At 45.0% G+C, this 15688-nt stretch overlaps 1 protein-coding gene across 2 annotated transcripts in view; it reads right to left on the minus strand.

Annotated features, from left to right (window-relative positions):
• The window catches only part of LOC109912183 (C-type lectin domain family 10 member A-like), a 63724-nt gene that overhangs the window by 35753 nt on the left and 12283 nt on the right, over nucleotides 1–15688 (minus strand). The window contains exons 2-3 of one of the 2 annotated variants that reach the window (XM_048617863.1): nucleotides 15438–15521; nucleotides 4510–4554 (exon numbers count right to left, since the gene is read on the minus strand). In XM_048617863.1, coding sequence (XP_048473820.1) covers nucleotides 4510–4554; nucleotides 15438–15495 — 103 coding nt within the window. In that variant the 5' untranslated portion in view covers nucleotides 15496–15521. The remainder of the gene's footprint in view (nucleotides 1–4509; nucleotides 4555–15437; nucleotides 15522–15688) is intronic. The other variant, XM_048617864.1, reaches the window with a different exon arrangement.

The raw sequence follows: 15688 nt of genomic DNA on the forward strand, positions 1-15688 counted from the left end.
CCACACCCATACCGACACACACTCACTAATACACACCCACCCACACCAACACACATCCACATCCACACCCATACCAGCACACACTCACCAACACATGTATGCCCACACAACACACAACCACACTGACACCCAATCACATGCACATCCAAACACAGTCACCTACACACCAACACATACGCACTCACACTCACCACAACACACACCAACTCATATCCACACCCACACACATTAACATACTCCCACCTGTACTCACACCGACACACATTCACTCACACCAACAAACCCCCCACACCAGCACACACCTGTTCATCAGCATATCCACCTACTCACATACACCCATAACAACATGCACACCCATACCAACACACACACCCATGCCAACACACATACACCCACACACAGCCACACTGACACCCAATCACCAACATTCACACACACCAAAACCAACAGACACACACTCACACACCCACACCAACAGACACCCACACCAACACACACCCATGTCAACAGACAGACAGCAACACATTCACTCACACTCACACCAATACACACCCACTCAGATTCACATCCACCCACACTCACACCCACCCACACTACACAAACCCACTCACACCCAAACACACTCAAATACTAAACAACCAATCACATCCAAACACACTCACACCAAACACCCAATCACATCTATCCACACTCACACCCCACAATCACACCAATACACATCCATTCATAATCACACTCACACACACCAACACACACACTCACATACATGCCCACACCAACACTTATATTGCCTCACACACATCAACACACACAACACAGACACACCCACTCACAATCACACTGATTCACATCAATACATACCTACTCACAATCACATCCACCCACACCAACACACACAGTGCACACACAAGCATACTCTCACCCACCAACTCACATACATTCACACCAGTCTAGAAAGGAGTATGTTGATATTCTAAAAGCATGTCAATATAAAAAAGGAGTTGTTGGGTGTTTTGAAAAGCATTAAGGTAGACAAATCCTCGGGACCTGATTGGGATCTATCCCAAAATACAGAGCCAGGTGAGGGAGAAAATTGGTGGGCGTGGGAGGGTGGGGGTGTCCTTGCCTGAAATCCTTGTATCCGCTTTAGTCACAAGAGAGGTCCCAAAGGACTGGAGAATAGCCAATGTTATTCCTCTTATTAAGGGCAACAGAGATTATCCTGGAAATGACAGACTGGTGATCCTTACGTCAGTGGTATGGAATTATTGGAGAAGATCCTTAGGGACAGAATTTACTCACATTGGGGCAGCTTGTAGCACAGTGGTTAGCATTGCTGCCTCATAGTGCCAGGGATCTGGGTTTGATTCCAGCCTTGGGCAATTGTCTGTGTGGAGTTAGCACATTCTCCCTGTGTCTGCGTGGGTTTCTTCTGGGAGCTCTGGTTTCTACCCACAGTCCAAAGATGTGCAGTTTAGGTGGATTGGCCATGCTATAGTGTTCAGGGTAGGTGGATTAGCCATAGGAATTGCAGGGTTACAGGGATGGGGTGGGTTAGGTTGGGATGCTCTTTGGATGGTCAGAATGGCCTGCTTCCACACTGTAGGGATTCTGTGATTTGGGAAAAATATGGATTTATTAGCAATGTGCGGGACAAGTTGTGTCTCACAAATTTGATTGAGTTTTTGAGGAAGTAACAAAGGTAAAGACAGGGCACTGTTCCTTTGCTGTCACTGGGTCAAAATCTTGGAAATCCCTTCCTAATGTGATTGTGATATATCTACACACAAAGAATTTCAGCACATCAACTTTTCCAGGGCAATTAGGAACGGGGAACAAACGATGGCGCAGCTAGTGACCCTCATCCCATAAAAGGATATATTTTAAAAAATACTCCTTTCTTACTTCAGCTATCATTTTTGTCTCAATAAGAAGATCTACTTTTGTTTTACCTAATCCATCTCACATTTCAATTCACTGCCCCGTTTCTGTGTAAATGTTAAGAAAGGGTTAGGGTAACATACCACAAATCTTTTTTGACCCTCTTGGATTCAAGGGCAATAGAACCCTCAGCCCTATATTGCTCTAGTTCCAGCTTCCCAATGGAGTCTCAAATGACATGACTACCGAAATGACATTTACTTCACTGCGGACCTCAGAAACTTGTCTACACCTTTATTAAAATTTATCTCCCTACCTCTTATTCCTATTATTCATTCTCCTCTGCACTTTTTTGTGTTAGTTTGGTTCTCCTCACAAATATAGAGAAGAATTTTGGTCTCTTTTTCTCTCTACTGGGACCTAAGTCACATACAGAATGATGTCAAGTTGAGGCCTAGTACGGAATGTGACCTCTTATAAGCCTCAGTCACATCACATCCCGCAGCACCAGACAAAGGGGTCCTAGACATCAGGGAATTCCCCACAGGTTTATTGTCATGTATCTCTGTGGCCTCAAATAACAGAATGAAACAAATTCTTGCTTTCCAAAACAGAAAAAAGGAAAAAAAATATTTTGGCAGCCAGTCAGGCTGAGCTAAGATTCTAGTCCTGGACTCCATCCTGACTTAGGTTTACTTTATGCTTCCTTATAGAGGAAAAAGAAGCTGAACGAGCTCATATTCCGCATAGCACTGCTTCACTCCTTACTCCATTACAGCAATATATCAGGCGAAATTGTTTGTACCAAGAAACTGCCAACCCACCAGGACAGTAATCTCCAAGAATTAAGGATTAACCCCTAAAATCCTGTTGTGAGCAAGTGTGACTCATAGAAACATAGAAAATAGGAGCAGGAGAAGTTCATTTGGCCCTTTGAGCCTATTCTGCCTTCTAATATGATCACGCTTGATCATCCAACTCAGTCCCCTATTTTTACTCTCTCTCCGTACACTTTGATCCCGTTAGCACTAAGAATGTTATTCATCTCCATTTTGAAAACATTCAATGTTTTGATCTCAACTGTCTTCAGTGACAGGGAATTCCACAGGCTCACCACTCTCCAGGTGAAGGAATTTCTCCTCATCTCAGTCCTAAATGGCGTACCCTGTGTTCTTAACCTGTGACTCTCTGCTTCTGGACTCGATGATCATTGGGAACATCCTTCCTGCGCTTACTCTGTTCTAGTCCCTTTGAATTTTATAGGCTTCTGTGAAATCTCCCCTCATTCTTCTAAACGCCAGTGAATATTATCCTAACCAATCCAAAGCTTTCTGGGGGGAATGGTCGGCCTTGGCCTCTTCCTGATGTTAGTCTTTACTTAAATCTAGCAGAGGGAAGAATTTGTCTGCCTACTCAGGCAGTTTGTCAGGCAAGACAGTTTACAATTCAAGACCCCAGACCTCAGGAAGCCTCTTGGACAGAGTGTAGAGTGAGGAGGGGGAGTCATTGAATGGGAGTTGGTAACCAGGGAAGGTTGAAGGGATTGGATTGGAAGGTGCTTGAATGGGATGTGTCAAATGGGGAACTGGGGAACATCAACTCATCCTGGCTCCATGTTCCGAGAATTATTTTTTTACAATTGCTGCCTCCTGACTTTGGCCCTGAAAGAAGCCAGGCCAATGCCACATTACAATGTTCTCCAAAATTCCAGAAGATCAGTCATAACAAGGTAAAATCATTCTCAGTTATGTACCCTGCCCAGTGCCCCCTTCAATCCATCCTGTGCCCCTTCATTTCCATATTCCCTCCCCATCCTACTCACACTTCCACTACTCCTCCCAGTACCAATTGCCCCCCTTTCGCTTCCACTGTGTCCCAACCCACTCCTCTCCTGTTCCCTTCCCACTGCTAATTCCTGTCCCCTCAATACACCATCCCTTTCCTCTATACTTATTCCTACCCCTAACTTTTCTCACCTGTTCTACTCCTCTCCCAATATCCCTTCCACTATCATCCTCACCTATCTGACTCTGTCCCATTCATTCCCCTTCTTTTCCCATTCAAATCTCCCCATACTGTCATTCCCACTTCCATTCCCTGCTCTCATTGTACAATTTCCATCGCTCTGTCTCCAATACCTGCCTATTCCATTCCATCCCACTTCCTCTCCCAATCCCATTTTCCCTATTTCCCCATCATTCCCACTATCCCATCCTCCCACTCTCATTCCTGTCCCTCCTTCTCCAATTCCCTCCATTTCCTCTCCCAATCCTAACTTCACCATTTCCCCAGCCTTCCCTGTCCCATCCTTCATCTCTCATTCCCATTTTCTCCTTCCCTGCTCTTCACACTCCTATTCCTGCCTCTCCCATCTCTCCCTCTCCTGTTCTCATTCTGCTGAACCAATTCCCATTCCATCCCCTTCCCCTCCCTTTCCCATCCTCCCCAACCTGCCTTCCCACTCCCACCTCTTCGTCTCCTGTTATGACCCTCCCCATCTGCAACCCTCCCGATCTCGTCCCTGCCCCTGCCAGCTTCGTGCCCACCCTTCCCACTTCTCCTCTCACTGCCATTTCGGTCACACCACCATCCTCCCCCTGCTGCCCAACACAAATCCACAGGATTTACCTCCAGCTGATGCGTCTTGTATTCCTTCCGGCTGTGCATCGTCAGCTGTGTGGAAGATAAGGAGTTAAAAACCAAAGAGATATAAGTTGAGGAATGGAGATAAATACACACTCCCACAGTGTCACTGATGGGCTGGTTTAAGTCAATCCTCACAGCAACAGGAGCAACCTTTGAATGAAATGTGAGTGGTCAAATTAGCAAGACAAACTACTACGGATCCCAGATATCTGAAATAAGAACAGCAGAAAAGCAAGCTGCAATGCTCAGCAGGTCAGGCAGCATCTATGGAGGAAGAAACTGAGCTAATCATTTGGTCTCTGACCTTTCATCACAACTGAGGACCCGCTGAGCTTTCCCAGATATTTGACTTTGTAGCAAAAACAGAATTCAACAGAGAACTGTTAGAGAGCAGGAGTTGTTTAGCCCATTGTGTCTGCACTGGCATTTATAGGTGTGAATGTGAGCCACTGTATAGACTCTGGCTTCCAGCATTTGCTGTCCTTATTGTCTCCAACTGTCTGCCCTGGCCCAATAGATCACCATCATGACTTAACCACATTCTTTTGCTTTTTCTTATCACCCTGCATGTTGGTTTTATTCCAATAACTGCTGGCCCAGGAATGATGTATTCCTAAACAGAAGTACTCTTATTGCTATAAGCTGACTCAGACTGGGCTGGAAAATGGGAGATTCTTTCTGATCTATGCTTACAGGGAGGGAGTCAGGCATGGGGAAAATTTGACAAAGCTCAGACACATTTGACACACTTGTAAGTGTCACATGCATATTACAAGCTCAGAACTTCAGAGACAGGTGGGGAATTAGAATCATAGAATTCTTACAGTGTGGAAGCAGGCCATTCGGCCATTGAATCCACACCAATCCTCCGAAACGCATCTCACCCAGACCCACCCCCACTATCCTACCCCTGTAACACTGCATTTCCCGTGGCTAATCCACCTAGCTTGCACATCCCTGATACTATGGGCAATTTAGCATGGCCAATCCACCTAATCTGCTCATCCTTGGACTGTGGAAAAAAACTGGAGCACCCAGAGGAAACCCAAGCAGACACAGACAAAATGGGCAAATTCCACACAGATAGTTGCCTGATGGTAGAATTGAACCAGGGTCTCTGGTGCTGTGAAGCAGCAGTGCTAACCACTGAGCCACTGTGCTACTCTCAATACCCCCAATTATAACACCATGTTACCCCAAGTTGACAATGTCGCTGGTAAACGAGTAGACAGGGAGAAACTGTTCCCACTCGTAAAAGTTTCGAGAACGAACGTGCACAGATTTAAAATGTTTTGGACAAGAAGCAAATGTGAAGTGAGAGAAAAACTTTATCACCCAGTGAATAGTTAGGGCATGGGATGCACTGCCTGGAAATGTGGTACAGGAAGGTTCACCTGAGGCATTCTAAAAGGGCAGTGGATGATTATTTGGATAGAACCACTTGCAGTGTTATGGGCTCAGGGTAGGAAAATGATGTTAAGTCATCATGTTCATTCAGATAGTCAGTCTCCTCATGATTGGCCAAAAAGTGTCCTCCTGCATTATCCTAATTCTATGATTCTGAGAGGTCCAGGTTAATGCTGTGGGGACATGGGTTCAAATCCTACAGTGATACTACTATTGGCCATGGAGCCAAGAACCATAACTGTTGTAGAAGTGAACATTCAGTCCATCAAATTCATGTGATCCCACTGTGCTGGGGGTGGTGGGGGTGGGGTGGTGGAGGTTTGCTGCAAATGAACATTTTGCTCAGTCTCTTCTTCAGTAAGGCAAGTTGGCTTGGGATTGGAGTCATATGCCATCATGCTATTTCTCATGGTCAGTGAGTCAGTCTACCTTTAGCAGACATGCTCCTGGTATCATCACCATTTCATAGCATACGACAATTTCAAACTCCATCTTACCTGACATCACTTGAAGCATGACATTCTACTGTAAGCATCCTGCTCTGTTGTAACATCATAACGTTAACTCAAACACTTATGTGTCCGAGGTATGTTACATTTGTACAAAATAGTTCATTGTAATAAATATCTGTTGGATTCTTCAATACCACTACATCCACACCCAGTTTCTTATCCTATGGGAGAAACTTTGGCATTGCCACGCCTGGTAAAACACCCTGCTGAAGGCAAAGCTTGGACCACACACAAGCTGGGCTTGGTAAGGATGGCTAACTCCCTTCCTGAAAGGAAGGACATTCTCACAGCCACTTTCACTTAATCAAGAGAATTTGCGCTGCCACAGGACGGTGTGATAATTTCAAATCCATCTTCAAAAGCTAAGTGGACTTAAAATTCACACACTGCTATGTTGCACGCAAATCCTAAACATTACTCTTCAGGCCTGGAGGTCACCACTTCAAAACGCCACCACCCACCACTCAACGAGCTACTAGGTTTTACAAAGACTGGTTCAGAAATTTCTCAGCTGTGTTGATGCTCATTTATTTAGATTCAGCTCCAACTGGGAAGCTCTCTTCCTGGCCTGCGTGCTTAATGAGTTCCAGATGGTTAAGGCAGGATTCTGAACAATGAGAAACATTTTTAAAAATACATAACTCCTGACTCCTCTCAATGAGTCACGCCAGATTCTGCTGTTTGACTCAAAATGCTCCTGTAAAGTTGGTGAGCAGATGGGGAGGAGGGGAAGTGGGGATGAGTTAGGAGAGGGGGAAAGAGTGGGTAGGGGAAAGAGGAAAATTGAGGGAGGGGGGACTGGAATTAGCAAGAGGGGTTGAGGGGGAGGAGGCAGAAGTGCAGGTAGGGTAGTGAGAGGGGGGAATGTGGAGGGGGAAGGGCTTAGATATTGGGTGAGTGAAAGGTAGGCGGGGCGAGAGAGAGAGAGGAGGAAAGGGAATGAGGAACAGGAAGATGTGGAAGGAGAGGGGAAGGTAGAAAGGAGAGAAGGTGAGGGGTCGAGAGACAGGGAGCTGAAAGAGGGAGGGGGCATGGTGCAGGTGGGTGGGGAATGGAGAGAGGGTGTTCATAAATGGGAGGGGGAGGGGTGGACTTAAGGAAGAGGAAGGGTGTGGAAGAGAGGAAGGCTGGGGACTGGTTGAATAAATTGTACATGGCGAGGCGAGGGGAAAGAGATCAGCATAGAGAGGGTGTGAATGAGAGAGAGGGAGATTAGATGAGGAGAGGGATGAGTGGAGAGGAGGATTAGTTAGGGGAGCAGAGATGGGAAGTATAGGATGGGAAAGGCTGCATGCAGGAAGAACGTTCCCGATGTTGGGGAAGTCCGGAACAAGGGTCACAGTCTAAGAATAAGAGGTAAACCATTTGGGACTGAGATGAGGAAGAATTTCTTCACTCAGAGAGTTGTGAACATGCAGAAGTCTGTACCACAGGAATTTGTTGGGGCCAGTTCATTAGACATATTCAAGAGGAAGCTGGATGTGGCCTTTGCAGCTAAAGAGATTTGGTGATTTGGAAAGTGGGAGTGGAATACTGAAATTGCATGATCAGCCATGATCATACTGAATGGTGGGGCAGGCTCAAAGGGCTGAATGGCCCATTCCTGCTCCTATTTTTCATGTTTCTATGAGTAGGTGGTAGAGAGGGTGTTTAGGTTGGGGAGGGGTGAGTGGGTGGAGGAGAGGGGGAGAAAGTGAGGGAAAGGAATGGATGCAGGAGGGTTGTTGGGTGCAGAGGTGGGAGGTGGGGGGAGATGGATGGATTTATGGGAGAGTTGGAGCACTATTGGGGGTGGCATGGTGGCACAGTGGTTAGCACTGCTGCCTCACAGCACCAGTGTCCCGGGTTTGATTCCACCCTCCGGCGACTCTCTGTGTGGAGTTTGCACATTCTCCTCGTGTCTGCGTGGGTTTCCTCCGGGTGCTCCAGTTTCCTCCCATAGTACAAAGATGTGCACGCCAGGTGGATTGGCCATGCTAAATTGCCCGTAGCGTTCAGGGATGTGTAAATTAGGTGGGTTATAGGGGGATGAGTCTGGGTGGGTGCTCTGAGGGTTGGCGTGGACTTGTTGGGCCAAAGGGCCTGTTTCCACACTGTAGGGATTCAATTCTATGTTCAGCATGTTGTTTAAGAGTGTCTGGTGTTCAGTTTTGGACCTCTGTCTGCATTGAATTTGAGCAGCCCTGACCCAGACACAATTAGCCACAGGAGCCCAGCCTCCCATTTTATCAAATCCCACACTAACAGCCATGCCCAGTCAGAAAGGAGTAGAATAAATAATGTGAACAAAGATCACATATCACACAATTCAAGACTTCAGCACCAACATCCTTTATCTTCCTGAGTACAGATTAATAAAAAAGAAAAATGATTCCAGAGAATACAAAACATGGTTTATTAAAAATAAACAGAAAATCCAAGAGTCCACCTCCCATATTGATCATCAAAGCATTCCTGAATCTGTGTTTCAGTTTAAACCATATAATTATTATGTTCTTATCATAAGAAATAGGAGAAGCAGATTCAGCCCATCGAACCCACTCTGCCATTCTAAAAGATCAAGGCTGATCTGATTTGGCTGCTCCCCGATAATCCCTGCCTTCCTCATCGATTAATAGCCTGTTTGATGCAGCCTCCAATATATTTAAAAATCCAGCCCCCACACTGTTCTGGGAAGGAGAATTATAAAAATTAATTGCCCTCTGACAGGAGAAAATTCTTCCAAACTGGGGGTCTCCTTAATTTGATGCTGTTTTAACGTTCCCTGGTAATTGTTGGTTCTTGGCTGTGATATTAAGGACAGCGATTCTCCTCAAAGTTTAGAGATGGGCGCCATAATGTGCAAGTCACAGCCCCCCTCACCACTGACCAAAAAGCCCACTTGGACCATGTCTACAAGTGACCACCAGATGGATTTTTGAGTACCTCCCCTGTCTTGACCTCGAAATGGTACAGGATATATTTGCATTGGAAGCATTTCAGAGAAGGTTCATTAGATTGATTTAGAGATGAAAGGTGTGTCTTATGAGGAGAGATTGAGCAGTTTAGGCCAATATTCACTCAAGTTTAGGAGAACGAGAGGAGATCTATTTAAGGTACGTAAAATACTAAAGGGGATTCACAACATACAAACGGACAGGCTGTTTCCTCATGAGGGGCAATCTAGATCAAGAGGTCATAGTTTTAGGATAAGGGGTAGCAGATTTAAAACAGAGACACAGAGAAATTACTTCTCTCAAACGTTTGTGAATCTGTGGTATTCACTACCCCAGACTGTGGTGGATGCTGGGGCATTGAGTAAATTTTAGGAGGAGATAAGCAGATTTTTAATTACTAACAGATTAAAGGGTTATTGGGAATGGGCAGGAAAGTGGAGGCTAAGATGAGATCGATCACTATCATATTGAATGATGGAGCAGGCTTGATGGGCCAAATAACTCACTCCTACTCTTATTTTTTTATGCAGATTGAGGATCTGTACCCATTCCCCACACAGACAGACAGCCTGCCCCCATGCCCAGGTTCACCAGTAAGGTAGGGCTGGCTCCTTCTCGTCCCACCTGGAGTTGAAGTAATTACAATCCAGGAGGGTGGAGGCACTCAGGCGATTGTCTTTTCACTTCTAAAGGCCTTTATTGGCTACGGATCAGGAAGGTCAACCATGGGCATTCTCATCCACCACTGAATATCTGAGGTGGCAGGAAGAGGGTCAGTACCTGTCTGATGCCAACCTATCCCCATTATTTGCCCTTAGAACATAGAACAGAAAAGCACAGGAACAGGTCCTTTAGCCCACCATGTCTGTGCCAACCATGATGCTATTCTAAACTAAACCCATCTGCCTGCATATGGTCCTTAACGCTCTATTCTCTGCCCGTTCATGTGTCTGTCTAAATGGCTGTTAAACTTTGCTATCATATCTGCCTCTACCACCTCCCCTGGCAGCATGTTCCAGACACATACTACTCTGTGTAAAAAAACTTCATTTGCACATCTCTTTAAATTTTCTCCCTCTTTCCTTTAACCTATGTTCCCTGGTATTTGGCATTTCCATCCCTGGGAAAGAGATCTGACTATCTATCTTATTAATGCCTCTCATCATTTTATGTACTTCTATCAGGTTGCCCCTCAGCCTCCAATGCTCTAGTGAAAACAATCCAAGTTTGTCCAACCTCTCCTCACAGCTGATACACTCCAAACCATGCAACTTCCTGGTAAACCTCTTCTGCACCCTCTCCAAAGCCTCCACATCCTTCTTACGATGCAGTGACCAGAACAAGTAATAGCACTCCAAATGTGGCCTGACCGTAGTCTTACACATTTGCAGCATGACTTGCCAAACTTTATATTCAGTGCCCTGATCGATGAAGGCCAGCAAACCATACAATTTCTTTACCACCTTCTCTACTTGTGTTGCCACTTTCAGGCAGCACTGTATGTGACCCAAAGATCCCTCTGTATATCAATGCTCCTACAGGTCCAACCATTTACAGTGTATTTTCCTCTTGTATTTGACCTCTCAAAATACATTAACTCACACATTTGGGGCAGCACAGTGGCTCAGTGGTTAGCACTGCTGCCTCACAGCACCAGGGACCCAGGTCCAATTCCACCCTCAGCCAACTGTCTATGTGGAGTTTGCACATTCTCCCTGTGTCTGCGTGGCATTCCTCTGGGTGCTCCGGTTTCTTCCCACAGTCCAAAGATGTGCAGGCTAGATAGATTGGCCATACTAAATTGCCCATAGTGCTCAGGGATGTGTAGAGTAGGTGGGTTATAGGAGGATGTGTTTGGGTGGGTGCTCTGAGGGTCGGTGTGGACTTGTTGGGCCGAAGGGCCTGTTTCCACGTAGGGATTCTATTATTCAAGCTTCTATGATTCTAACATGTCCTGTTTAAACTCCATCTACCATTCTCCACTCAACTTTCCAACTGAGCTGTATCCTTCTTCAAGATGTACAACTCCACCAATTTTCATGTTGTCTGCAAAATAACTAATCAGACCACCTACATTTTCATCCAAATCATTTGTATCCTTTATTCATTCATGGGATGACAGCGTCGTAAACAATATAAACAACAAGGTACCAGCACTGATCCTTGCAAAACACCACTGGTCTCAGGCCTCCAGTCGTAAAAACAACACCCCTCTGTCTTCTATGGCCAAGCCAATTTTGTATCCAACTTGCCAATTCACCATGGATTCCATGCAATTTAATCTTCTCGTCAAGCCTACTATGAGGGATCTTGTCAAATGCTTTAGTAAAGCCCATGCAGACATATCGACTGCCCTACCATTATCAATCATCTTCTTCACTTCTTCAAAAAACTCAATCAAGTTTATGAGACAAGACTTCCCCTGCATTAAGCCATGCTGACGATTCATAATAAGTCTATTTTTCTCCAAAGATGAATTAACAAGGGAGTCCAGAGTTAAAATGGAGAGACATGAAAGTAAAAGTGATGTCACAATCAGATCAGCCATGATCCTATTAAATGGTGAAGCAGGCTTGAGGGGCTGAATGGCTCATTCCTAATTCATACGTAAACAAAACTGGCTGCCTTTGAAAGCAGACGAGGGATTCGAAGCATACACTGAGTAAATCTATATCCCAATATTGAATTAAGAATAGTCTCTGATTTCATCAAACATTTGTGACATATGGCTGAACTGAATTGGCTATTCATCTGTCAATGCAGCCTAGCTATCAGGTTGAGCAGTGGGCTCCTACTAAACAATGAAGAAGAGGACAACCTAGAATGAAGTGGTGCCAAACTCTCAGTAAAATGTCTGCAGCTGATCCACAGACACTGTAGCAAAGTGAATACAGCAGACTGTTATCAAGAGAATAGAGAGTGCATTGTCTGCCTCTTGCATCTCTAGACCTGGGAACTACTGAGTCTGACTCCATCCTTGTGAAAGGTGGAGGGGTGGGTCTGAATTTACAGAGATCTGGCACAAATGCGATAGGCTGAATGTCCTCCTCAGTATTTGAAACCACGCTAAGAGTCTATGGTAAGCTCTCAATAAGCTTTTACTTAACCTGTCAGGAGATCATGAGAGCTGCCTGCAAAACTCTAAGGTTACAACTATAGATGATTACAAATTGCAGGTCAGCACTAATTGTGAATCCTTTAATTTAAAATTGTTTTTAATCAACCAGTTTAGAAATATAATAACACATCTCCGGAGCAGATGGGACTTGAACCAAGATATTCTGACCAGAGAGAGTGACACACTACTACCAACCATAAGAGCTCCCTCTTGGTTTTAAGGTCAGGTACAACCTTCTTGCCCGAAACCTAAAAGCGATTTCAATGATCCAGATATCTGAATCATTCCCTCCTGCACCAGCTGCTTAATCACACCTTCAACTAAATTGTCTTCTTATTTCTCACCTCACTATTACAAGGCACAGGGTGTAATCCTGACTTTATAACCCTAGAGGTTCTGTTTTTCAAATTCCTACCTAACTCCCTAATTTCCCTTTGCAGGACCTCACCTCTCTTTCTGCCTATGTCATTAGCACCACAAAATGGACCATAACCTTTTGCTGCTCACGCTCTCCCTCTTGTGCCCGCTCAAAAAGAGGCAATACTTCGTCCTGGAGTCTGACCCATAGCCACAGAAACACCTATCTGTGTCCCTGAATATAAAGTCTCCTACTGCCTACACTTTAACCCTCCCTGCTGTACACAGAGCTAATTGTGGTATCACTGACCTGGCTGCTTTTCCTGTTTTGCCTGAGAGGCCATCCCCCAACAGTACCAAAAATGGTATCTTCTTATGAGAAAGGGTATGGCCACAGGGGACTCCTGCACTACCTGCCCACACTTATTAGTCTTCCTGGTGCTCACCCAACTCTTTTCCTGCCCTTTTCTCAGAGTGGGGAGGTGTAGAATCGTTATCCCTTGCTCTGTTAGTCTGACATACATGATGCCGAGCTGCTTGCCATTGAGCTTTGGTTAAATGGACTGAAATCCACCTCAGCACCCTTGGGAGATCAAGGAGATTTTGTCAGGCATGGCATTCCTAGTCACTACACTGGTTCAGAGAGTGGCATGAATCTCAAAGAATGATTCTGCACAGGAAATGACTGTTCATCCCATTGAGCCTCTAGCTCTTTGAAAGATAAATGTAATAAAATCCACTCCTCATCCTCAGCCTCTTCTCTCTCCCCAGCAAATATTCATCCAACTCCCAATTTATAAGTCACTATTGCATTTATTTCCCTTTCTGGCACTGCATTCCAGATCTCAAAATCTCACTGTGTGAAGTCAGTTTCTCTTCATCCCTCCCTCCCACAGACCTTTTGGCAATTGTTTGTAATTTGTGTCCTTTAGGTTCCAGAGCCTCCTGCCAATAACATTTTGGCAAGCGCTTAAATCTGTTTTTTCCTTTTTCCAAGAACAATGTACTTCCCCTGTGTGTATGGGTTTCATGGCTTTACTCAAAAAGGAAGACTGTGCCTCAAACGGATGGATGGAAAGAGAGCTCAGGGTTCATGCTGTAGGGCAAGCATGGGGAGTAGCTGGCAGTCTGTAACCCCCTGAGTATGATTTGTTTTCCAGTGATGTTCACTGTGGCTGAATATTCAACAAGCACTCTCACTGTGCAGGCTTGAGAAGCACTTGGGTATGGTAGTGTGTGCCAATTAGGCTTGACTCCAGCTGGTGTTAGGAGGTTGGGGGAAGTGGGTACATGAAAGATTGATGTTAAAAACCTAATTTATCAGTTTGGCAACTTCTGAGCCAAATTCCTGAGTGGTTTCCCCTGACACAGAGCCTTTCTCATGGCCATACACATGGAATCAAATGGGCTGTCCCTGAGCTCTCCATCATCAAGTAAGAAGCTAGAGGGTCATAGAGTCATTTAACACAGAAAAGGCCCGTTAGTCCATTGAGTCTGCACCAACCTATCTACACTAATCCACCAACTCTCATCAACTTTTATTGATGCACCGTAGAAAGCATTCTATCTAGATTCATCATGGCTTGATATAGTTCTGCCCGGAAGAAACTATAGAGAGTTGTGAGCACAGCCCAGTCCATCACACAAGCCAACCTTCCATCCACTGACTCCATCTACACCTCTTGCTGCCTCGAAAAGGCAGCCAACATCATCAAAGATCCCTCCCATCTGGTTATAATCTCTTCCAACCTCTTCTATCAGGAAGAAGATACAAAAGCTTAAACACACGTACTGACAGGTTCAAAACCAGCTTCTTCCTGCTATTAGACCTTTGAATGGATCTCTCAACTTTCAAATCTAATGCTGATCTTGCTTTTTGTACAGATTCCTGGTGATCGTAACTTTGTATTCTGTGAAAGTTCTGTGGAAAGGTTAACTCTGATTTCTCTCCATAGATGCTGCCAGACCTGCTAAGCTTTTCCAGCAATTTCTGTCTTTGTTTCTGATTTACAGCATCTGCAGTTCTTTCAGTTTTTATTTTGTATTCATCGCTATGTTCTATTGTCCTATGATCTTTGTACAGTATGATCTGCCTGCACTGCGTGCAAAACAAAACTTTTCACTGTACCTAGGTACTTGTGACAATGATAAAGCAAATCAAATCAAAAACTTAATCCCACTTTTCAGCATTTCGCCCACAGCCTTGAATGTTGTGACATTTCAAATGTTCATCCAAATACTTTTTAAAGATTATGAGGTTGCCTCTACTGCTCTTTCAGGAAGTGTATTCCAGACTCCTACCACCCTCTGGATGAACATGCTTTTCCTCAAATCCCCACTAACCCTCAGTGGGTGATTACTACATGGTAATGGGCGTGCAGCCTTTTGCACTGAAGTGAATGGTGAAGGCAGGTGGTTTGGAATATTTTTTGACCAGATTTAACATCTGCACCCCCATCTCCCACACCCAAGCCTCCACATTCCTCCAAATTAAAACCTTCACAACCCTTCTGTCATTGCCCCCTTTCCAGTGCACCATCATCCCCTCCCGTGGTGTCTCTTTGAAATGTGGACACGTACCTGAGTTCTTGACTTTCATCTTGATTTCTTCCTGATGATCTCCAGCGTCTTTCACCATCTCACTTGTGACAGGAATTGATGATCCTCCACAACAGGAGAAAAGTTGTTAAAGGAGATGTAAATTACACTCAGCAGCCTGCACACTCTCTTGGCACTGTCACCATCACAGCGTTAACATCACATCATCATTGTCAACATCATAGCGTTACTGTCGCTCTGTCACTGTCACCATCACAGCGTTAACATCACAT

Source organism: Rhincodon typus, chromosome 38 (assembly GCF_021869965.1).
Source record: "Rhincodon typus isolate 14 chromosome 38, sRhiTyp1.1, whole genome shotgun sequence".
In the NCBI taxonomy this organism is placed as follows: Eukaryota; Metazoa; Chordata; class Chondrichthyes; order Orectolobiformes; family Rhincodontidae; genus Rhincodon; species Rhincodon typus.